General features: G+C 35.3%; 1 protein-coding gene and 2 pseudogenes across 13 annotated transcripts in view; 1 reads left to right on the top strand and 2 right to left on the bottom strand.

The window, feature by feature from the left end:
* Positions 1–14043, bottom strand: part of LOC126596155 (uncharacterized) — a 101609-nt gene extending 87566 nt beyond the window's left edge. For 3 of the 13 annotated variants that reach the window (XM_050263551.1, XM_050263695.1, XM_050263388.1), the window contains exons 1-2: positions 13420–13555; positions 12656–13133 (exon numbers count right to left, since the gene is read on the bottom strand). In XM_050263551.1, the coding sequence (XP_050119508.1) occupies positions 12656–13090 (435 nt within the window). In that variant the 5' untranslated portion in view covers positions 13091–13133; positions 13420–13555. Of the gene's footprint in view, positions 1–9468; positions 9537–10099; positions 10373–11275; positions 11388–11732; positions 12020–12205; positions 12431–12655; positions 13134–13419; positions 13559–13906 lie in introns of those variants that run through there. The other 10 variants (XM_050263621.1, XM_050263432.1, XM_050263033.1 and 7 more) reach the window with 9 other exon arrangements.
* The window catches only part of LOC126614467 (cyclic nucleotide-gated ion channel 1-like), a 138105-nt pseudogene that overhangs the window by 88408 nt on the left and 23184 nt on the right, over positions 1–26513 (bottom strand).
* Positions 397–26513, top strand: part of LOC126600525 (ribosomal lysine N-methyltransferase 4-like) — a 40745-nt pseudogene continuing 14628 nt past the window's right edge.

Genomic DNA, 26513 nt, shown 5'->3' with positions numbered 1-26513 from the left:
TTAATTTTAAATTTTAAAATAATTTCTGATCGCACGATGTACGATGAACGATCGTGGTCAGATCCACACGTAAGGTAAAGGTCGTGATTAGGGATTGTATGACTATCAACTTAGAATGTTACTGTGAGCGCGAAAAACCCGACAGTCGAGCGCCAAGCCAACACTCTCATCAAAACGACGACGTCCCGATCCCGCACAAATATCCGATGGCGTCTCCGCCGTCAACATCTCAACCTCTCCTACACTCCGAGTATCAAGCTCAACTTCCTCTCCTTGTCCCAACCCAAGGTATCCCAAAAGCCAAACAGAGTATTTCACAATCCCGTAAAAAACCGAAACATTTCAAATTCCTGCTAACAATTCATCATTCTCTACCAGGTCGACGAATCCAACGATTTCTTGCCGTGGCTGGAGCGGAAGGCCGGCGCCGAAATCTCGGTCGGCGTTTCAATTGGGAAACCGGCGCACGGAACGTCTCTGTTTGCTTCAAAGAGCATAACAGCTGGAGACTGCATTTTGAAGGTTCCGTACAACGTGGTAAATCGTAATCCCAAATTATTTAAGACTTTAATCACATTATTAATCACAGTTTAAATTGTTAATTTATGATTTATGAGGCTTTGTTTTGGTTGATAATTGCAGCAACTAGCTCCGGATAATCTCGTTCCAGAACTGAAAGATTTGTTGAGTGATGGAGTTGGCGATGCTGCAAAGTGACGAGTGCATATTTTATCATCTATTGTACTCCGAAAACTACAATTTCTTAGATGCAATTTCGGATTTAAATGAAAGAAATGACATGTTTTGGTGTTTTTAAGATTGAATTAATGATATGGAAAATTATGCTATGTTTATGTGATTTTCATGTTAGTTTGGTGGTGTCTAATCATGTTTGGTAAAATAGTGTAGACTCATTTCCTATTATTCAATTTTTAATCAGGTTCCTTATTGCACTACAGAAAGGACCATCACGTGACCGCTTCAACAAAACAAATGCCCTTATCCTCATATTTGCACCGACATAAGAAATGATTGTTTTTCTCTACCAATTTCCAGAAGCAAGCTGGCGCACTGCAGCTTATCAAAATTGAAGCGGGATGAAAATCCATATTTCTATTCCACTCTCCAGTTTGTTAGGTTTGCGGTGGAAGCATGAATTGGGCAATTTTTTTATCTTTAATTCTCATCAATTGCAATGGAGATTTGGGTACTTTCAGATTTGGTTGTTATATCACTTTGGAGATGAAATTCCCAGCTGGAATCTAGCAGGGTAGAAAAGGACAATATGGAGGCCTCGTTGCAGCAAGTAGACCAACTTGAGTGTGATTTAGGCGTTCTATTCTTTCAAGCTTTGATCAATTTTCACAAAGTGTCTGGCAAGGAGTTAAAAGGTTTCTTCCGTTTCTTTTCTTCTAATGTTTTCAATAAATTGGCTTTTAAGCCGTCGTCGGTTACGAAAAAAAAAGGGAAATGAAAACAGAAGCAGCAGAGACACACGGGGGATGTATTTTTCGCAGGAAGAAAGGCTACCGCAGAGCAGAGGAGTTTACAGGGTTTTCTAAACTCAATTTTCTTCTCGTTTTTATTATGAATACAATGACAATTTCATCTATGTTTCGGAACTAATTTTCCTTAGCTAGGGCTACGATGTAGCCATGACTACGAATGCTTAAATTCTGAATTGAATTATTTTCAAGTTTTCAATTTCATTGAGTATTGTTTGCTGTGTTTATATGCTTGGTTTTAGTCTTGGAGATTAGCTACCATCTTGACTTTTACTTAGTAAATGTGATGCAAGTTGTGCAGATGCCATGTTTTCAACTTGAGTGATAGCTTCTTGCAAATAGATACCATAAATTACCTAGTAGTAGATGCCATACTCTAGGATTTGTGTAGTCTTTATATAAATTTCCACTGATCGTAATGAGTTTCATGATGTTAAACTATTCCAGATGCCATGGATGGTTGCAAATTGGGATATATGTAATAGTCTAGATGCCATAGATATTACATGAATTAGGGAAATTTTACTATTAATGAGATTGAGTACTTGTTAATAATTCGTTGCAGGAAATAAGTAGGATGGGTTATGGCGAGTCAGACGCTCTAGTGTTTTACTCAATTGAATTACAACTTGTTTTATTGGCTGTCATTTTTTGCATTGTGATCAAACTTTCTTGTTTTTATTTGTTTTTACTATTAGTTTCAATTCTCAAAACCATCTTTCATCAATCTTTGCTAGTTTCACTTCGTTGCAATTGGATTTAAGTTAGTTGATAAGAATTAAATCATTTTCTAAGGGACGATATTAAGTGCTTGCTTTCTATACTATCAAACGATTCGTACGCTTGCGAGCATAAACTTTGGAACTAAGTTGGACTAATTTCGGTTAGTTTAAATTTCGCAACACAAAGCTTGCCACTGTCGTTTTGTTTGAGCAGAGAATGTGCAATGTAGATTGCTGTTCTAGTTTAATTTACTATGTTGTGGAAAGATTTTTTCTGTGGAGTTTGAGGTTTTTGTTTATCCAGGATGCATTGCACGGTGACGGTTATGATATTAAGCATTTTCATGTTCTAATCCGTTATTTGATTCAGTTGTACTTAATTCCAATTTAAAACAACTAAAATGAATGAATGCCAGAAGTGTTGTAGATTTTAATGGCATCCGATTTCATATTTTTTAAATTAGTTATATCTCCATTTACCTATATACCTATTAATTCTGACTTAATATGACTTGCTGGATATAAAACTATTCTAGATGTGATTAGTTGCAGCAGTTGCATCTCTTAAAGATCTATAAAACTTATTCTCACTTGTTCAAGGTGGATTTTGCAGTTACTTCTCGAGCATGGGGAAGCATGAAGGGTTATTCCCTGGTAACACATTTGCGAAGATTCCGTTGTAAATAGTGTTATGAACTTTATGATGCAAGTTCAATGTTTGCCTCTTTAATTATGTATGTTTGGATTATTAAATTATTTTATAGATCCCATTTGCTGATTTTCTGAATCATGACGGGACTTCAGAATCAATTGTGTTGAGTGATGACGACAAACATTTCTCAGAGGTACTCCCTCTCTCTTTGCATTTTGATTCTCCATCTCACATCTTGATTTGGTTATAGGAGTACAAGAATTTTATGTTCTCCTTATTCAATCTGCACTCTATCTCACATCTTGATTTGCTTTATATTCATTCAGTTATTGGGGTGCACAACAAATTCATTTCTCATATGCTACTTATTTCTGCAGTTACGAGCTCCCTTTAAAATTTATACATATTATCAGGTATACGCGTGAACAATGTCCTTGATTTTTCATGCCTGTCATTTATCTGGGCAGGTAATTGCTGACTGCAATTATGCTCCTGGTGAACAGGTTAGACGCTACTTAGTTAAGATGGCCTGTTTCCCCTATTTAAAATTACACGTACCCTTTGGAATATCATTTTTTTTTTTGAAACAGTTGATCAATTTTTGTTTTTGTAGACGGCTCATTAACATTATAACTCATACTCGTTCTAGATGTCTCTCATTTGGGTTTGAAATTTTAATGACCTTCTGCTAATTTCTTATGTATTTTTTTTAATGAATTAGCAAAATTTTTTATTCCTTGCTGGTCATTGTATAGGTACTGATAAGATACGGAAAATTTTCAAATGCTACCCTGCTGCTGGACTTTGGGTTTACACTTTCATACAACATTCACAACCAGGTCGGTCTTAGATTTCAGTTTACTTTAGTCACAATGATTGCTTTGTTATGCTGGGAAGATCTTTCTGTAGCTTAATTCACACTTCTTACTTTGATTTAACACTTTGACTAGAAGTTTAACAAAACTGTTCTCTCTTTGACTCGATAAACAAGAATGTTTTTGATCTAGCACTTGCTTAAGAACCTCTTTTGATAAGTTGGATGTCTTTCTTGGGAGCATAGTAATTGCAATTAGTTGAGTACTTGTAATCTCTTTTTTCAGTAAGTTTGCTTGAAGACTCAAGCCACTTAATTATTCTGTCACCCAGTGTTAATTAGTAAGATACTGAATATGCGTTCTACGTCATTTCTTGCCAGATGATGGTTTTCATAATGTAATCTGTAAATGTTTAGGGATGCCTGTGGTCTATTTTCAGGTCCAGATCCAGGGCGATATACCTCATCATGATGTCCTTCATGAATGAAGTGGGAACTTTTGAAGAGACATCACAGACCAATCAGTAACGATGTCAATGGTTTCTACTCTTTAATGGATTCTTTCACTATCAAGTTGGTAGTGATGCATTATATCTCTTTTATTTCCTTTTTTCTTTTTCCCCTATTTTCGTTCCTTTGCCTACATGATGCCTTTTATCGCTTGCATCTAGTCACCAAAGGGTCTGTTTCTTTTGTTACATTTCCAGTCTTGTTTAATTTATGCGTTTGTCTGCGTGATGACTTGATATCTTGTGATGAAAATCTTTTACTGATTACAATAATCGTATGATGACACAGGGAAGTTAGGTCTGGTAAAGAGAAAGGAATTCCACGGTCACTTCACGCATTTGCTCGTGTTCTATGTTGCACCTCTCCTCAAGGCGTGTTCTCTTCATGTTACCTTACTCTCATGCATTGCTTGATATGCTTCTGAGCTCATTTTACCTTATGAGCCATCTGCAAATAGTTTCTTAATATTCAGAACTTAGTGACCTGGCCAAAGAAGCTGCAGAGCATGATGGTCGATTGGCTCGACGTCCTTTAAAAAACAGCAGCAGAGAGATTAAAGCACATCAGATGTTGTTATCAGGATTAACCCAACTATTGATGCATCTATCAAGGTGAAGATGCTAGCTTTTTACCTCATCCGTTTACAGAAGTTGCCTAACTTTTTAGACCAATTACAGTTCTTGTGAATTCAGGAATTCCAAAGCACATCAGATGTTGTAACATACTCATTTTGGCTGAGATATTAATGAAATTGAGGAATTTTATAACTTAGGAAGCAGTAATAAACATATGAAGAGTGAAATTTTAATATACTCATTCTATGATCTACATAATGTTGCATCTGACTTGTACAAATGTAATAACTCCTTTTTGTGCTTCTTGAGTGTATGCATAGTCTTTGGGACCCGTAAGTTCTCCCATTGCATGCGAAAGACTTTCTATCCGGAGGCAAATGGCTCGGGATCTCCTCAATGGTGAACTTCGTGTACTCAAATCTGTTTCTGCGTGGCTAAGAAATGACCACGACACGTTGACTACAACAGATAGCCATAGATGATGATATTGGTTTTGCAAAACCACCAAAGACTCGAGAGAGGTAATATCGTCAGAGGCTATTTACGCGATTAGACACAGGTACAAGTTATTTACTTTGATATCTCTTTTCAGACAAATGAAACTCTGTATATGAATAAGCTTTTTTTTTAAGTCATAATTAGTATCAAGATTCTAAAAAACGTTAGGCGCTAGTCGGGTGGCTAGGTGGGGTCTAGGTGGCAGGCGCCTAGGCGGCCTAAGCGGATTTAGGTAAATTGCTTATATATTATATGAATGAATTAAATTTACTGTATCAGATGTAAATAATTATTGAATAATATGTTATTTCTTATAGAAGAGCATACATATGTGAATGTTTTATGTACATATATAATATGATTGCCTCGGAAAAAAACACAATATTATCTAAATAATTTATAATTTATATATAATATATATCTCAAACTTGTAAGTGGGTGATGACACATAACATTTATATAACATTTATATGAAAAGCCCACGCAAGTGGGTGGTTTTCATAATTTAAACCATACCCTTTTAAGTAGTAGTTGTCCACCTTATTTCACATCACCCAAGGTAGACCTCAATCATCACCAGGTGAAATGTCATTTGTATAACCTATTCGTTTCTTCTTCTTTGCCTTTTCAGAACCTCAAAATTTGATTAGTCATCACCAGCTTTTTACCTTGGAAAGTGAAATGTCATTTGTATAACCTATTCGTTTCTTCTTCTTTGGCTTTTCAGAACCTCAAAATTTGATTTGTTAGTCTCTCTTTCTCTCCCTCTTTTCGCACTCTCTTCCCTCATCTTCGTTCTTCTTCTTCGCCCTTTCAGAAGAATCAGAACCTCAAAATTGGATCTCAAATCCAACTTGCGCCACCACAGAATGAAATGTTTAATACTCTCTCTCTCTCTTCCGTCATCTTCATAGAGACGAGCTGCAACAATTCATCGGGGCTCTGCAAAATTGCAGTGAGTTTGGTATTTACAGCAAGATTCAAACCGCCTAAACTGCCACCTAGTGTCGCCTAGCCTGCCTAAGTCCTCTCCGCCTAACTGAATATTTTGGTCTAAATCGGGTCGGAGCTCCGCCGCCCAACGCCTAGGCGGCCGCTTAGGCCGATTTTTAGAACACTTATTAGTATGAACCAATATGAAAAAGGTGTTTTTTTTTTAAGTATAATTAAAAATAGTTCCTTTCTCAACTCCCTTGATTTAGGAGCTTCTAGACAACTCCGAAACTATAGACGTTACTCTTTTCTGTTTGCGAGGATGTTACTGTTAGGACATATACAATTGAATGGGCAACTGCAAAGAAAAAATGTAATGGGCAAATATAAATATTTGATACTAATTCCAAATTCCATGGTTTACTCAAACTACCAATCGCATATTACTTTCAACCTTCATTACACGACTAATGAATTATTTCACAAGCACACACTCAAACTGAAACCACCTGCATCGGTTCATTAATACATCACTCGGAAGTTCTAGAAGCCGGAGACATATTATTGTCCTCCGTAGAAGGCTGTGCCCTGTTCATAATAGTTTTCACTACTCTGTCAAGCTTCGCAGCTACTTCTTCCATGGAAGGCCTTTCCTTCCCCCTTGGCCTCAAACATGTCACGGCAATCTTGCTCACTTTTTTGGCTATCTCATGAGTAAAATTGTCTTTGATTACTTGACCATCGAGAATTTGATCCAAGCGATCCTCTTGCTCTGAACAAACAAAGGTGTTTGCTAGGAATCTCTCAGGCCCGTCAGAAGAAACTGCTTCTTGACTTGTTAGTAGCTCCACTAGAACAACTCCAAAGCTATAGACGTCACTCTTCTCTGTTAGCACGTGTGATTCAAGATACTCGGGGTCTGAGTATCCTGTTGTCTCTGGCAAAGTTGATACTTCAGCCTCTGGCAAGGTTGATACTTCATCTTCCCCCGATGACTTTGGCAAAGTTGATATTTCATCTTCCCCACATGACTCATGCAAAGTTGATACTTCATCTTCCCCCCATGACTCTGGCAAAGTTAATACTTCATCTTTCGTTTCACCATCATGATCATCAAGCCATTGTGTCTCTGCCAAAGTTGATACTTCATCTTCCATTTCACCTTCATCATCAACAAGCAATCGTGAAGCTCCAAAACCAGAAAGTTTTGCAATGTGAGTTGCATGATCTATTAATATATTCGCTGTCTTCACATCTTGGTGTATGACTGACATGGAGTGCAAGTATTTTAGAGCTCCTGCAGTTTCTGCTGCTATCTTCATTCGTGATTCTAGCAAGAGTTTCGGTTTCTTCATGTGTATGCGCTCATAAAGAGTCCAAGCACAGGTGCGGTCATAAACCATGATAGGCCATTTTGTTTCTAAACAACAACCTAACAGCCTCACCACATTTTTGTGTCTGATTTGAGAAAGAACAAATGCCTCATGAACCAAAATTTGACTCTGGATGAACCGGTCACCAATAGGAGCACTGTTGCACGTTTTTATGGCGACAGCTGTTCCATGTAATGCTGCTTCGTAAACTATTCCGTAGCCGCCTTCATTTTTATAGTTATGTATTGTGGCCTCCTTAATTGCCTCCTTAATTTCCTCTTCAGTAAAGGATTGTACGACTGCCTCAGAAGATGATGGCCCCGACATTGTAACGGCGGGGCTTGCATAATTAACCAAATTCTGTACGAGTCTGCCGTAATTTTTTATGAAATGCTTGCGGAATTCAGTGGCTACACTCTCCATGTACTTGGCCGTCAGAACAAGGACTTCAGCACATTCAAATACTACAAAAGGAGACTCGGCTGCTGTAGGTACTCTGTGAGGGAAAGAGGTCAAGAATGGCCAAAGTAGAAGTTCTTCTCCATAGATTTCTCCTGGCCCTTTTTCATTAAAACTTAGATCGGATATATATCCATCCACAATGAACAACATTTGAATTGGGTCACCCTTTGCAATTATGTCCTGTCCGTCATAATACTTCATGGGCCGAAGATGGCTACAAATTTGTTTCAATACTGATTCTTCCATGTTTTGGAATTCTGACATCTACATTTCATAACATTTAAGTAAATTAATTGACAAATTAAAAAAAAAATCTAATACATAAGTATATATAATTAACTCATGAATTTCAAAAAGTTTTCAGTTGCCAGCTTCTAATTGATAACTTCTTTTTTCTTTTTCTTTTTTTTTTTTCTCTCATGTCATGTATGCTCCACCTTTTCTGGGCAATGGCCGGGACTAAATAAAGAGCACTTGGCTATTTTAGCCTAGGCCGGACATGTCTCTCATTAGAACTATTTGTCATTTTAGAGATAGATTGTTATCTAGCCTAGGTTGGGAGCACTAATATTATGTGTGCATGCATGGAATGGGAGCTATAAATAAATAAATGCCTCAAATTCTATGTTAAAAATTAAAGCCATGGATTCATGGATTTGAAGAAACTTTACCTTCTTCAACTTTGTCAATGGCATGTAACTTTTGATCTCGTTTTGAAAATCCAAGGGAAGACGAGAAACGAGATCATACCAATCAGAAGGGAGAGTATTCCAATCATCAAGAGCAAGATTGTTCATGATCCGCAATTTTATTTCGTTATTCAGCCTTTCAGGAATTCCATTTTTACGCATCCACGGATGCATATGTTGCTCTGTCTCTTCTTTCATCATTTTTTTGTGTCTAGGCTCCTCTCTCCTTTTAATGTCTGGTTGCATGTATATCTATTAATCCACAACAAAAAAAGGTTGTTAGAGCTCATTACTTACAATACAATAGGCTTAAATGGGCCCGCACGTGAAGGGTTGTGTTGAAAGCATGAAAGTCTTGTATGCTAGTTTAAATAAGAGTTATTCTTTGATCTCTCTCGTATCCCAAATAATTTTGCTAAGGATGCTCAATTGTAATAAGGGAAACGTGCATTTGATTAAGAGCTTACACTTTCCAAGTCGCATGCCTTGAGAGCAAGGGCTTCAACAACACCAATTGCCTTGATAGATTTTTTATTTTTTTTGGTCAAAATTGCCTTGACAGATTCAGTTGCTAACGGTTTTGTGCGAGGGAATGAAGTGGAGAATGGCCAACGTAGAAGTTCTTCTCCATATAATTTTGGGGCACTATAAGAATCACATAATTCTCCGTCTACAATGAATATCATCTTGTCAAGTGGTTGACCCTTTTGAATAATATCGCTGTTCTCATTATACTTCACGGGCTTGAGATGCTCATAGATTTTTTTCAACACAACTTCATCCATCTCTCGAAATATTGGCACCTGGAATTGGTGTTGTTAAACTATCAGAGAAAGCAAGAAAACCCATAGGAAGAATTAATTAAAAAGAAAACTAATGAATAGGGTTTGAAAACTTTGAGTTTTAATGATAAGGACAAAATAAAAGATAAAGTGAATAGTACTAGGATTGACTTTTTAGTGTAAAAATATGGTTTTTCGTTAAAGTGAACAGTAGTGTGAGCGTTTTGTTAAAGTTCCCTTTAATTAAGGGAGTTTTAACGAAACACTCCCGGTACTGTTCACTTTTAACGAAAAACCACATTGTTGCATTTTTCCTAGTACTATTCACTACACCTTTATTTGTCATTTTTTATTAAAACTAAAGTTTTTTTTAACTTTTCGTTAGTTTTCCTTTTAATGGTGAGGACTGTATCTCTTTGTCATTATAACAAGAATTTAAGGGAACTTATTAAAAAGATAAAGTGATACAATCCTCAACAATTAATTAATTCTTATTAAAAAGACAAAGGGATACAATCCTGGTTTAAAATGGTTGTCAAGGTGAGTAATTAATTTAAGGGTAAATTCATATATAAGGAACTTACTTGCTTCAACCAAGCCAAAGGCTCTTTTATGCGGCTTTGAACTTCCGAGGGAAGAAGAGGGAAAATATTATTCAAATCAGCATCCATACTATCATAAAGTGCTTGTTTTACCTTTCTCATAATCCGGGATTTGATATTCTTATTCAACTCGGTGGCAATGCCATTTTTAAATAACAACAATTCTATTTCTCGACCTTTTTCTTTCCTCTTCTGTTTCATTACCAACCTGTGTTTATGATCCTCTGTTCTTGTAGCTGCTATTTGCATATACATCTGTTCAACAAGAGATTGATAATAATTAGATTATCAGCATTGGATAAGAATTCTTTTTCTTTAAAGCTGGATGTCATCACTATATTGGATTTTGAGTTTAATCTTGTTTCTTTATTACTACTATTTTAACCAAAAAAAGTAAAAGAAAGAAATACTAGCTACTAACTAGCTACTTTTGGTTCTAATCGTTTGATGGAATACAATATCATGAATATATGTAGGTATCTTATTATACCTATACAATGAAATTCATAACAATGCATCTAACTAATGGGATCACGATTAAAATCTAACATACATGACGAGAAATTTCTCTATAGCTAGAACTAGAACACGGCCACACAATGTTGTTTTCTCATTCAAATTACACACAAACTTCTTTTTTATTAATATATCCAAAAAGGGGGAATATCATCTATGTCATCTACTTATATGGTAACACATGAATTAATACATTACATGACAAGTGTTCTTGTTACAAGTAAAATTTCTTATACATGGCATTCAGAATAAGTGAAAATCATATAAAAATTTCGTATATATGGCATTCAGATTTATTGAAAAATCATACTTAAAATATAAGTAGTTCAATAATACTGGACATATACTAGGTTAATTAGATTGAATTTAGTGGAGAGAAATGTTGAGGAGACTCTCTCAAAGTGAGATTCTCCATGGACTCTCTGCCACATCATAGTTTAATGTCAATTCTCGTGCCAACATTATAAAATATCGTGCCAAAAACATGAGGCGACAGCGAGTCCGTGGAGAGTCCCGCTTTTGAGAGGATTACCTTAGCATTTCTCTTTAATGGATATCAAAATCTTCACCGATCAAGTTTACATAATTGAAGCGAGTAATTAGCATTTAATGGTAAGCGTAAGAAAAGTTTTTTAAAGAAACCTGCAAATTTCCAATGAGATATAAGAACAGGAGCAAGCCAATTATAGAAACCAAAGCCGTATAGAGGTTCTCCCATCCATCTGCACTGGGGTGAAGATTTGAACCAAAGGAACTGCAAAAATCAAATTAATGGATTCGTGTATATAAGAAACCAATTTCAAGCTATAAACTTACAAATTTACAACCTTTATTTTTCTAAGGGCTTATTTGGTTCTATGGTTCCTTCTTCCTAAAATTTATCCAAGATAGCATTTTAGTGTCTCAACTTGATTTTTAATATCTACGAGTCTTTCTACTCCACTCTATCTCGTAGAAGCAATGCTTTAGTTTTTAGATGTGTGTTTCATATTCTTAACATGAAGGGACTAATAGTCTAAAATTTAAAGTAAAAAAACGCATGTAGAGAGCATTATTCAATTTAAATCATGAGCAAATTCAAAGACACAAATGTACAAACCTTAAATTTTGTAGACCCCAGCAAAAACAGTTTGAGAACTTTTGGAAATAATTGGTTGATCCTACAATACCATATTGAAGCACAGTAGCAAATATACCAAAATTTGAGGGCACTGTGTCTGATGAAATGAGAGGGCACAAATCATTTAGAATTGTGGCATTTCTAAATGCGTGATGATCATGACAACGAAAAATTTTATTATCACATCCATCATCTTTTCGGCATGCAAAATGCCAGCACCTCATCATTCGTTGAATAGCAAAAAAGTACCACATGGCTCCCAATACCTGAAAATTAATCAAATAAACAAACAAAAAAATTGAAGGAAATTATACAGCATGATTAATATTTTAGATGTTATTGTTATTTCTAAATAATCATTTATCGCTCTTTTTAATAGACAAAAGTGAGAGAAGAATAAAAAAAATTGATTCGACAAACAAAAATAAATGAGGATATACATTGAAACTTACATGACTAGCCATTAAGTACATAGAGATATTGAGAACACCTTTAACCCATATGGAAGTCTCTTTTATCTCTTCCTTAGCAGTCCTTTTAAGTTCCATAAATGAGAGGTAGATACGAAAAATTCGTGGCACATATTGCGAGAGAGCGAAAACGTTCATGATAACCATCCTTGTTTTAGTCATATATCTCAAGTCACTCATTTTTGAAAAGAAAATGAGAATTGCCACCTGGATACCATAAGTTAGTACATAATACCAATAGTGAAAATTGATTGACCAATAACAACGATGTCAAGAACACAAAATTAACACACGCTAACAAAGTGTATGTGAGATCTAAATGTATATTACACAGTATGTCAATTTTACATTTAACACGAAAAAAATCCACTTTGACTTCACGCAAAGCAAATAGCGAAACAATTACGCCAACAAGGGGATTTAATTGCTTACCTGTGGAAGGGGAAGAAGAGCTACAATGTCAATTAAGATATCAATTAACGCCCATATTGTCTTGGCTATTCTTCGCACACGAGATTTCCATCTAAAACTGAAATTCATCTGGTTTTGTCTGTCATCAAGTTCATTGAATAAACCAGATGAATAGTTCCCATGTCTATAAATTCGAATAATAATATCCATTAAATAGAAAAGATCCGTGACAGTTCTTAAAAGAAGAGCAGCTGTCTTCAACTTTGGGTCTAACATAAGGCACTTGAAATCATCCATGAGAATTGGAACGTAGAGGAATAATGGATCCACTAGAACAGCTAAAAAACACGATGTGATGAATATCTTCCTCCAATATTTTTTATCAAAGGACTCATCAGGTTTTTGAGTTTTCTCTGTCCATATGGAACTTGATTCATCTTCAGGTGGCATGGTCATGACAGTGTTTTCTGTTCTGGCCAATGGATTTGAATCAGAATTACTGGACAAAACACAACAAATGTAGTTAGTAGTTGTCCTGAAAACGATTGAAATATCTCAAAACATAGTGTCGGAGCACTTATAACCCTCAAATTTGATCTAGTGACTGAAATTTGTTGACCGTTCATCAAATCAGATGACCATAAGTGCTTCGGCACTCCGGTTGCACCGAAAAAAAATAACTATAGAACTTCCTACTGGTTGACACAACATTTTGATAAAGAAAAAAAATAACTATAGAACTTCCTACTGGTTGACACAACATTTTGATAAAGAAAAAAAATTACTCAAACTTATTTCTCTTTTTTCGGCAGAAGGTAGGAACTGAATCTTGGAGCTAGGACTCTGGAATTTTGCAAAGTAGCAAATCCACTTGGAGCCAAATTTGAGATCTCAAATTTCGGTAACTCAAATGTTCCGAGTTTACGTAGATATATAAGGATGCAGTAAACTGAATAAGCCTTCATTATTGCAGGATGGTTTGAATTTTCAAACTTCGATTCCTCAATCTTCTTTGTCCCTTCCTCCCCACGATCTTTATTCATCACTCATTTTTATTTTGAATTACTTCATTTCTCGAGCCCAAAAAAATTAAAAAATAAACTATAACATAAAAAATAGAATAAAACAAATTACATAGTTTGCAATCATGTCAACATTTTCAAGCAACAATTAAAATTGCTAATAAACTAAGACCTATGCCAGCAAGTGGCTGATAAACATAAACATAAACAAAGACTACACGTGTATAATAATAACATATGATATATGTACCTGCATTTTGTACACACCAAAAAAATCTCTCGTTACTGTCAGCAGCAAGTGGTAAATAAACAAAAACAAAAGACTCGGAGTCCTTTTCTAAAGGGGTCCGGACAAAGACCTACGCCAGCAAGTGAGCAAAGACCTGGACAAAGACCAGCAAGTGGTTATAGGGAATATGAATTTTTTTTTTATTTGAATGGTAATAATTAAATCATATTAATATTTTATATTAATTTGTTTATAAAAAGAAAAGGATAAAACAAAAAGTGTATGAAGAAGAGAAAGAAAGAGATAGAAAAATGGGAGAAGAGAATTTTCATCCTAAAAAATCTCTCATCACTGTCATCGGCAAGTGGCTATAAAAAAATGAGGATCCTTTAAATAAAGGACTTGGATTCTCTGCCCTCCCATTTCGGTGCCCTTCCCGTGCTCTTCTGTTTTGTGTGGTCACGGTTAAGCCACGTTAATATTTTATATTATTTTTTTATAAAAATAATAATTAAAAAAGAAATATTAATATAAAATGTTGACGTGGCTTAACCGTGACCACAAAAACAGGAAGGGTACCAAAATTGGAGGGCAGACAACCCAAGTCCTTAAATAAAAGGCCTGGACAAAGAAAGACCTACGCCAGCAAGTGAACTAAGACCTATGTCAGCAAGTGGCTAATAAACATTTTCAATCAAGTATCAAATCAAGGTTGCTAATAAACATTAGTTTGCAATCATAATTCGGAATCAGAACAAATCAGCAAGTGGCGGGAGACCGACAACAATAGGGGAAGGGAGACAGAAAGGAGGCGGGGAAAGAGAAAGAGAAGAAAATATTTCGTGTTCTTCTACTAAGAATCTAAGATAGTAGTTAGGGCTTTTCACACTCAAGTCTTTTTTCTTTACAAAAATGAGCAAAACAAGCTTGTTTAACTCACAAGCTTTGAGTTCCGACCTAAAAGCCCTTCCTTCCAACCACCTTTATTCATAACTCATTTTTCTTATGTATTTTATAATTTCAAATGTTCTTCTACTTGTTTAATAACATATGATATTTGTGCCTATGTTCCGAACATACTAAAAAATTTCTCGTCACCAAGCGAATAATAACCATAAACAAAGACCCAAAGCCTTTATCCAAAGCGATTTCTATTTTTTTTATTTATAAAAAAATAGACTATTTGTGGGGTTCACTCTACTTCGAAATTTAAAAATCCAAACTATGTCTATTTTTTAAGTTTTCATTCATAGATCATCTTTACAAAAAAAAAAAAATCAATTAGATAGAAGTTAGATGTGGAGTGAGCAACACAACTGGCCCCCATTTTTATCAAAAAAAAAGATAATGCTAGAGAGACTAAATTTATAAACAAAATTTACAAAATAAATAATGTGTAATCAATAATAATGAACATATTTATCAACGTTTAAGTAATAAACCAATTATCAACTTTCATATTATTTAATTTCTAAAATTTTGTCTCTAAATTTAATCTTCCTAACATCATCTATAAAAAAATTGGAATCCCTTTAGATTACGGCCTTGAACAAAGCCCTACGTCATGAAGTGAACTAAGGACTATGTCAGCAAGTGGGTCATAAACATTTTCAATCAACAATTAAATACAGGTTGCTAATAAACCTAGTTTGCAATCATAATTCGAAATGACAACAAATAAGCAAGTGGCGTGACTGACATCAGTGGCGTAGGGAAGGGAGGGTTAATGAGCTCACATGAGTCACGCGACAACTAAGTTGAGTTTAAGTTTGGGGGACAAGGTTTCTCTTAGGATTCTCTTTGTGGGGATCTAATAGTATCAGTTCATTGTACATTATATAGTTAGTTTTCGTTAGTTATTATTTATATTTAATTTTAAATTAAAATTTTAAAATGATTTCTAACCGCACGATATATAATAAACAGATACTATTAATTGATCATCCAAATCCCTATAAAAATGATCCAAAGAGGATCCTATTCCAAGTTTGGGGTCTGCTATCTACACACTTATTTTTCCTTTTCAGACACCTTTTTAATTTTCGGCCATTGAATCGAATAAATTAAAGAGTATCAAATGATAAAAATTAATGAAGAATGTGTGAGGAAAAAAAAAAGGATATCACACCCCTTAAAAGTTTAAGAAAAACTAATGAAAATAACTTGAAAATTTTAAATTTTTATAATAATGACAAAATAAAAGATAAAGTGAATAGTACCAGAATTAACTTTTTAGTATAAAAATATGATTTTTTGTTAAAATAAACAGTACTAAAAAATTTTCGTTAAAGTTCTCTTTAAGTTTAAAGTCTTCGGGCTTTTGAGAGCTTCCACCAAAGCTTCAATCTGTCTTTCCTGGTATCCATGATAACGGCGATAGCAGATACAGAGACTTTGTCGGGGTTGTCGGATGAGGAACCTCAAAGAATTTTTCATTTGTTTATTTAAAATTTTAATATTTAAATTTACCAGAGTTATATGATCTTATGATATTCCTCTTTATTAGTAAATGAAATATTTTAGATTTGAATATCGAGAATGATGAATTCGATATCAAATTAGGTTATCCATTGTGTAACATAGCCGAACTTCCTCCTCCTCTTAATGTAAAACATATCGTAGTATTAAAAAAAATTGCAAGAGTTACTTAGTACTATAATTTAATAATATTCTTCTTTACTTTTAAATGAGAATTCTTAAGTTTAATTATCGTCAAATGCGAATTTAAATTGCATTATTAGAAAAGAGATTATCTTCGGATCTTTCACTCCAAAACTCAAGGATGACCTTTAAATTTGATCAATGACTAAAAATAGATAAGTTAATAAAAAAATTAAAAATTTTAATAATTATTAATAGTTAAATTAAATTTTAAAAATTCAAATCACTTGAGTTTTAGAAAGAAAGATCCGAGAGAATCTCTTTCCACATTATTGTACCTCGACTGCGTAGGGATTGTAAATGGGCTGCCTGAGGGCCATGTTAAATTTGAGTTGGGTGAGGTCTCCCAGCACGTGATGGCACTCTCAAAAACCGTGCAGCTACTTTTCTTTTGTCGGTTGATGCAAGGGTTATGAAAGTTTTTGGGGGTGTGCGAAATTAACAATAATTTTTTGTTTTTTAATCTCTAAATTTAAATATTATACTAAGGTCACTCTTATTAAAGTGAGAAATTTTTTATTATGATAAGAAGACAGATAATACATTACATATTTTTATATAAATAGTTAAAAAAAATTATTTTTAAAATTATTAATTTTTTTAATATATATCTCAACATTTATATATTAACAAATGATTTACCACCTAGTATTCTGATGACATTAAAAATTCTCTTTCCCATTACTGTACCTAAACTGCGTAAGGACTGTCAGATGGGCTGACGGCCATGTTAAATTTGAGTTGGGTGAGGTCCCAACACGTGATGGGACTCTCAAAACTGTGCAGCTACTTTTCTTTTGTAGGTTGATGCAGGGGTTATGAAGTTTTTTGGGGTTTGCGAAATTAACAATTTTTTTTTTTAATCTCTAAATTTAAATATTATACTAAGGTCACTCTTATTAAAGTAAGAACTCTTTTATTATGATAAGAAAATAGGTAGTATATTACATATTTTTATATAAAAAGTTAAAAAAATTACTTTTTAAATTATTAATTTTTTTAATACATATCTCATCATTTATATAGTAATAAATGATGTACCACCTAGTATTCCAGTGACATTAAAAATTCTCTTTCCCATTACTGTACCTAAACTGCGTAGGGACTGTCAAATGGGCTGAAGGCCATGTTAAATTTGAGTTGAGTGAGGACCCAACACGTGATGGGACTCTCAAATACTGTGCAGCTACTTTTCTTTTGTCTGTTTGATGCAAGGGTTATGAAAGTTTTTTGGGGTTTGCAAAATTAACAATAATTTTTTGTTTATTAATCTCTAAATTTAAATATTATATTAAGGACACTTTCATTAAGGCAATAAATTTTTTATTAAGATCGAAATATAGGTAGTACATTGTATATTTTTATATAAATAGTTGAAAATTTTATTATTTAATACATATATCTTATCATTTATATAATAATAAAACGGTATAATATCTCGTATTTCGATCATATTGAAAAATTTCTCTATTGAAGCTAACTTTCTTTTAAAGCCCCTATTAAAGATGTTCTAAAGAAGTCTTCAAACTCAAAAAAGTAGTGATGAATGTCGCCAGATAATATTATAGGATGTCCCACTTTATTAGATTTTGAATGCATTTTCATTAGTTTCACACTAATTTTATAGGATGTCCCACTTTAAATACCATTTGTACTAAAAAAAAATTACATCATATTGATGACAAACTTTCCGAAATTTCAAATTGATTTCTAAAATTACATCTATAAATGGTTTTACTAATCAAACAGAGCTCGTCTTTAACTTTCTTTTACTTCCAGTTTTTGTATTTTTGTTGTTTAAAATAGTTATCTTTTCTTTTAGATAAACTGGAAGGACCTTTTTACCCCTAAATCTAGATGAAATTTTGACAAAAATTTGGAATTCGACCACAATTGCCAACAATTTTTTCACTACAAGATTACGATTAACAGTTTTTTTTTTAGTTTTTTTTTATCACATGGGTCAAATTAAAAAATGTGTGACAATCCGTCCAAAATCTTATTATTTTATAAATTTTAAAATGTGAAATTAAGAATATGCCCTAAAGGCGAGGTTTTTGACTTCTGTTGACCATCGTCTAGAAGAACGTATGACTTATTCTTTTGGCGTAATTGTGTAATATTCGTTAGTACGAATGCATAGGGGAAAATCGTTTGCAAGTCCGAATTATAACGGTATAGATACGGACGTTTGAAGTTGTGAACTATAGATTGTGGAAATTATTTAATTCTCACATATGGGTTAAAGGTTAAGTTTATTAAAAAGAGGGCTAATCAGATTTTTAAGGGGGAAAAGCAACCAATTAAGAAGAAGAGGAAAAAAAAGAAAATGAAGAAACAAACCTCCCCTCCCGTCCATACACCCGCGCACCCACACAAACAAATTCCGGCAAGTTTCACCACCACCACCCTTAATCAACTCCCCCTAGACCTAAGAACAAGACCCAATCAGTTGTAGGGTCGTTGGAACATTGAGGAAGTCGAATCGAAGAACACCCATCTTAGGGTTCCAACGGGTTTGAGTGAAATTGGAGCTACTCCCGGCCTATTTGGCATTGGTCAAAGGTATAAATCGATTCCTCATGTTGTGTAAATGAATTTTCATGTTTGGATCGTGTGATTTGGTGGAGAAATGAGAAAGTTATAACGATTTAAAGTTTGCCCAGTTTCCGGCGACCTCCACCACTTTCGAGGCGTGTTTCGGCCAAATCACGGCGAGATAGCCATCGTGTAAGATACCAATTTCTTCGTCTCGTCAAGAACTATGATTTTCGTTTTTAAATCACTTGTTTATTGACAAAGTTATGGACGTTGAAAGGTTACCCAAAAATTCCTGCGAGTTACCAGTTTTCTCGCGAACAGCCGTCTTTCAAACCATTTTCCGACAACCTCCGGCCACTATTTGGACTCCAAGCTGGTATAATTTTGTTCTACGTTTCTCTAGCTTCGATTTGGTATATTATAGGTTGAATTTGGTTGAAAAACAAGTGAGATATGGAGTTCCAAAGATTGCTTAGGAAATCTGCAAAATCTGCAGATTTCAGGCAAAGTCCCATTAAGGTCCACCATTTGATTAGAATAGTAATCGACGATCCGACCGTTGGATCATCACCAAACTTTAATACATTATAGTACGTAATATTTGAGGACCATAGAAACTTACAGATCAGAAATCCGACGTACGGATCTTCCCGAATTGGATGTGTAAATTTATAAAATAAATGTTAACCGCCATATGGTTTTGGGCAATTGGCGGAGATCCGACCGTTGGATCGTAATGAAATTTTAGTATGTTATTCTAGAAGCATAATGTGTATCTTTGGAAGTTGCAGATTGAAAATCTAATATGCAGATCTTCTGGATTGAGTTATACAGGGTTCTAGACCCTACTGTCGATCTTTGATCAACGATTGACTTATGGTCAATGTGTCTCAAACTATTTTAGAATGTCATTGAGGATGTGTTTTATCTGAATTACGTATTATATTGATGAAGATTCTGAGATGTGGTTAATAATTGGCCACATGCGCCGATCGCTCGGGACTCCCCGATGGTTGTGCTAGGAAGTTGTAGCACAGACTGTAAGTGAATGGATCTTTCCTTGCTCATCATACGTTCCATGATTGATAATTATATAATTTTTTTTTAAATAAAACTAAGAAATTTATGCCATGACATATATATATTTATATGTTATAAAATACTATGAAATGGTTGAGTTAGATTTCATCGTGATCTATCCATATGCATATCACTATAAATGATTTTTGCGAACTACGAATGACTTAATCCCTATTTAGGGTACGTAGGCAGTCTAACGAGACGTTAGATGCAGCCATATAAGAAATGAGATTAAATAATCGAGACCATAGCCTTTTTTAAGGAATTGAGCAATGTGTGTGGGTTTTTTATTTTCAGTATATATTTATATACTTGATATTTTCCCATAAATATGTTTAAATGAGATTATGCCTTGAATGCCATGCATATAAGTTTATAATTCGTATATGAATTGTTATATGATGCATTATATATAATTGTGTTGTTGTGAACGCTCTGAAGTGCAAAGGTGAACGTAGGACATTCAGGTAAATTCAGGTAAGTTTAAGTAAATTCAAGCAAGTATACGGTATTAGCCATGATTGATGAGATATGTGATGAGATATGATTATGTTGTATAGGTCACTAGAGGTGACTCCGACTTATATGCTAGTCATGATTGATGAGATATGTGATGGGATATGATTATGTCGTATGGGTTAATAGGGGCGACTCCGACTTATATGCTAGCCATGATTGATGAGATATGTGATGAGATATGAATATGTCGTATACGTCACTAGAGGTGACTCCGACTTATATGCTAGCCATGATTGATGAGATATGTGATGAGATATGAATATGTCGTATAGGTCACTAAAGGTGACTCCGACTTATATGTTAACCATGATTGATGAGATATGTGATGAGATATGAATATGTCGTATAGGTCACTAAAGGTGACTCTGACTTATACGCTAGCCATGATTGATAAGATATGTGATGAGATATGATTATGTCGTATGGGTCACTATAGGTGACTCCGACTTATATGCTAGCCATGATTGATGAGATATGTGATGAGATGTAAATATGTCGTATATGTCATTAGCGGTGACTCTGACTTATATGTTAGCCATGATTGATGAGATATGAATATGTCGTATGGGTCACTAGAGGTGACTCCGACTTATATGCTATCCAGGATTGATGAGATATGTAATGAGATATGAATATGTCGTATAGGTCACTAGAGGTGACTCCGACTTATATGCTAGCCATGATTAATGAGATATGTGATTCGTATAGGTCACTAGAGGTGACTCTGACTTATATGCTAGCTAGGATTGATAAGATATGTGATGAGATATGAATATGTTGTATAGGTCACTAGAGGTGACTCCGACTTATATGCTAGCCATGATTGATGAGATATGAATATGTTGTATAAGTCACTAGAGGTGACTCCGACTTATATGCTAGCCATGATTGATGAAATATGTGATGAGATATGAATATGTCGTATAGGTCACTAAAGGTGACTCCGACTTATATGCTAGCCATGATTGATGAGATATGTGATGAGATATGATTATGTCGTATAGGTCACTAGAGGTGACTCTGACTTGTATACTATTATGAGTTATTAATCGCATGATTATTTGATATTATTGATGAGATGCTGTGTTGTGGTACATTATGATTTCTCTGGAAATTATACTAGTGTTGTAACGAGGGATTACATGTATTATATGTTTTCTATTAGTATTTTACTTACATGGCTACTCACCCTTGTCTTGTCTTCACCCTCCAAGTATTATTAGCTAAGTTTTATTATCACCAAAGACTCGCGACGATTCTTAGTATTGGAGACTATTTCGAGGGTACGATTCTTATATCATTTTTCTGTACTTGCTTATGCTCTAACATCACATGTGAAGTGGGTTCATTCCCGCTCACCAGTTCACTATGATATTTAGGCACTCTTAGGTTTAAAATTATTCACAATTTTCCACACCATCACATTTTATGACTTTGTCACCTTCTAGGTGTCGGCCAGTACAGTTTGATTCGGAGTCCTAGTAGACATTTCGAGTCGGGGTGTGTCAAAAATTATATTAACAATTTTCACCACAAATTTTTCGAATTTGGAAATCGATTTCTAAAATTTGGCATTAAAATGTCTATCTTTTAGGTTTTTTCTTAAAGATCATTTCTACAAAAAATCACTAAAATCCGAAACCACATGACCGTTGGATTATGGAAGATAGACGATTCTGATCGTTGTAAATGCATTACGAAATTTTTTGCGCCTTACTTCATGCTCGAACTTTTTTCCCTATCATGCTCGGACTTTTTTACCCATAGTGACCGAACCAACTTTGTGAAGGTCACATGATGACTTTCACGTTGTTTTAAAATAAACCCGATTTTGTACATCAATAGTTTCATAACAATAATTGAATATTAAAGATTATCCAAACGTTGAGGAGCATTATAACAAACAGCTATTCAAATTTTGACTACTATTCTCATGCATACGTTGTATGACTATCAACTTTGAATGTTACTGAGCGCGAAAAACCCGACAGTCGATACGACAGTCGAGCGCTAAGCCAACACTCTCGTCAAAACGACGACGTCCCAACCCCGCACCCCAATGCTACTGGGAGCGCGAAAAGCCAAACCGGGAATTTCACAATCCCGGAAACAACCGAAACATTTCAAATTCCTGCTAACAATTCATCGTTCTCTACCAGGTCCACCAATCCGACGACTTCTTGCCGTGGATGGAGCGGAATGTTAAGGATAGTAATCCAATGATAGAATATGAAGACACTTGTCAAAAGATTAGAAAGGTTGTTAGAGAGGTTGTTAGAGTTAGTTAGCAGTTTCATATAGTATATAGTCTTGATATTGTAAGATTGATGATATAGAAAAATATTACAAATGAAAGTATCTACTTCTCTTTCTAAATCTCTCTCTCTCTCTTTCTAAATCTCTCTCTCTCTTTCTCTTTCTCTCTTTCTCTCGTACTGCATATTCTTCTGCTATTACAGTGTAGTTTACATGGTATCTTCGCCGAAGTAGCTAATCGCTCGGTTGAAGTTTTCGGTCTTGGACTGCTTCCGCTCATCATTTCTGATCTTTGTGTGCTCTGTTTGATTTTCTGGGGATCGTCATCTTCTACATTTCACTGTTCTTGGCGTTGGTCTTCTGTGCACACCAAGTGTTCGATACAAGTTCTCACTCATTGTTCTTGAACAAGTTTTCTAATTTCTTGCACCAATGGTTACTGCTTCCCAATTACAGATTCTCCAGTCACCAATTACTTCTCTCATCTCTACTGTTTCTACGTCTGTGACAGTAAAGCTTGATGAGACAAACTACTTGGTTTGGCATTTTCAGATGCAGCTTCTTCTCGAAGGGCATGGTATTTTGGGTTTTGTGGATGGATCTACTCCATGTCCTATTCGATTTACAAGGCCTACCTCTAGTGGGTCTGAGGAAGATTCTCAAGGCACTCTTTCTCACACAGAATCTGATGACTACAAGATTTGGAAGTTGCATGATCGTGCCTTAATGCAGTTGATCACTGCGACTCTTTCGCCATCTGCTATTTCTTGTGTGATCGGTAGCATTAGTGCTCAGGATATCTGGACAAGACTCAAGGAACAATTCTCGACGGTTACAAGAACCAGTATCTTTCAAATGAAGTCAGAATTGCAGAATGTCAAAAAGGGTAATGATTCTATTTCTTTGTATTTGCAAAGAATCAAGGAGGCTAGGGACCATCTTTCTGCAGCTGGGGTTAAATTTGATGATGATGATATAGTCATTCTTACGCTTAATGGCTTATCATCGGAGTATAATACCATTCGATCCATCATTCGAGGACGGGAACATGTTATTTCTATTAAAGATTTGAGATCTCAATTGCTTGCTGAAGAAGCAATGATTGAGAGTGTTTCTGCCACTCCTTTTCTTACTGCAATGACTGCTGACAATAGTAGTTCTCAGGCATGGTTCAATGGGAAATTTGGGCAAAATTCTTCTTCTATTAATCAAAGTGCTGAAGGCTCCTATGGTAATCAATATGGTTCCCAGTATAAACCATTCTACAACAAGGCTAAAGGGAAAGGGAAGTTCCAGTATGGTTCCAAATTTGGGAACACCAAGCCTTTTTATCCAAATTCGGCTCGTGGGATTCTTGGTAATTCACCAAATCAAGGTGCTTCTGGACATTCTTGTCAGATATGTGGCAAGTATGGTCATCTTGCTGATACATGTCGATTTCGGAATACTGACTGTGCAATAGCTGAAGGGTGTCAAATATGTGGCCGAAAGAACCACAGTGCCCAATTTTGTCATTTCAGGAATGCCAATACTAACTCTCCTGAATCAATGACTGCTATGCATGTCAATGCATCTGCTCCTCCGATGGATTCCAATTTTTCTCAGCAAGTTTGGCTTACGGATTCGGGTGCGACAAACCACATGACTGCAGATTTGAAGAACTTGTCATTGGCAACCCCTTTTCCTTCCACTGAGATGATTCAAACTGCTAGTGGTGAAGGTTTGCAAGTCTCTCATAAGGGATCTTCAATATTGCAGACTCCATTTCATAATCTCAAGTTAAATTCAGTTTTATATGTGCCCAGAATCTCTCAGAATTTACTCTCTGTGCATAAAATCTGTCTTGACAATAACTGCTGGTTGATATTTGATGCTTGGTGTTTTTGGATTCAGGACAAAGCCACATGGAGAATATTGTTCAAAGGTCTCTGCAATGATGGATTGTATCCTATTCCCTTCACATCCTCTGCTTCTCATACATTAAAAGCCTTCTCTGCTGCTGCTTATATTGGCAAACCAGTTACCTCTAGTCTATGGCACCATAGGTTAGGCCACCCTTCCAACAAAGTTGTGTCACTCATGCTTAAGAAATCCAATGTATCTAGTATTTCTGATTCCATACCTGTGATGTGTTCAAGTTGTATTCAGGGCAAAATTAGTAAGCTACCTTTTGATTCAGTCACATCCAAATCTGTCCAACCTTTTGATATTGTACACAGTGATGTATGGGGCCCTGCTCCATGTCTGTCTATAGAAGGTTTTAAGTACTATGTTACCTTCATAGATCAATGTACTCGATTTTGTTGGATTTTTCCCCTTGTCAATAAAGCTGATGTTTGTCCTACATTTCTTACCTTCTATCAGTTTGTACTTACTCATTTCTCAGTGTCTATTAAAACACTTCAGAGTGATGGAGGGGGTGAGTATATAGGGCACCAGTTACAAACTTTTCTTGCTGCCAAAGGCATTAGTCACCATTTATCTTGTCCATACACACCAGAACAAAATGGGTTGGCCGAGAGGAAACATCGTCACATTATTGAAACTACAATTACCTTACTTCAAACATCTCACCTACCTGCACCATTTTGGTCTTGTGCCAGTCAAACATCAGTCTATCTTATTAATCGGATGCCATCTCAAACACTGAATCAGAAATCACCTTTTGAAATGTTATATGGTTCTGTCCCTGATGTCAGTCACCTTAAAGTCTTTGGTTGCTCTTGTTATCCCCTCTTACGACCTTTAACCACCTCAAAGTTACAACCTAGAACAATTAAGTGCATTTTTCTGGGATATGCATCAAAGTACAAGGGCTATATTTGTTATGAAGCTAATAAAAAGAAAGTTTATATTTCCAGGCATGTTTTGTTTGATGAATCTGAATTTCCCTATTCCGGTTTTGCTTCAACACATGCACAATGTCTCCATACATCGCAAGTGTTCCAACCAAATATCCAACCATCAGTCCCAAATCTTCATAATGTACTTGTCTCACCTCCTATTACACCATCACCATTGTCCAGTGATTCTCCTATTCATCCATCCATCCATCAATCCATCAATGCAAGTGATCAATCTTTCTCTCCACATGTCCCTGTGGCTCCTGAGGTTCCAATTGAGAATTCTGTGATTCCTGAGTTTCAACCTGAAAGTATTCAAGCAGTGTTATCTGTTCCTCCATTCAATTTGCATCCAATGCAAACTAGATCCAAGAATGGTATTTTCAAAAAGAAGGCATTTCTTACTACAGTTCAGGACAATGGGCCTGTGGATCTCTCTCTTATTGAACCTGCAACATACAAGTCGGCATTGAAGTGTAAGGTTTGGGTTGATGCCATGAAAGAAGAATTAGATGCCCTTCATTCTCAGTCTACATGGAGTTTAGTCCCTCTCCCTGCACAGAAAAACCTTGTTGGTTGTAAATGGGTGTTTAAAATTAAAAGGAATGCTGATGGGTCTATAGGGAGATATAAGGCTCGATTGGTGGCTAAAGGATTCAATCAAGAGGAAGGCATTGATTATGGGGAAACCTTCAGTTCGGTTGTTAAGCCAACAACTGTGAGGCTTG

Source organism: Malus sylvestris, chromosome 1 (genome assembly GCF_916048215.2).
Source record: "Malus sylvestris chromosome 1, drMalSylv7.2, whole genome shotgun sequence".
NCBI classification, from domain to species: Eukaryota; Viridiplantae; Streptophyta; class Magnoliopsida; order Rosales; family Rosaceae; genus Malus; species Malus sylvestris.
Note: the sequence above shows the minus strand (reverse complement) of the source record. Positions and strands in the feature narration are given on the sequence as shown.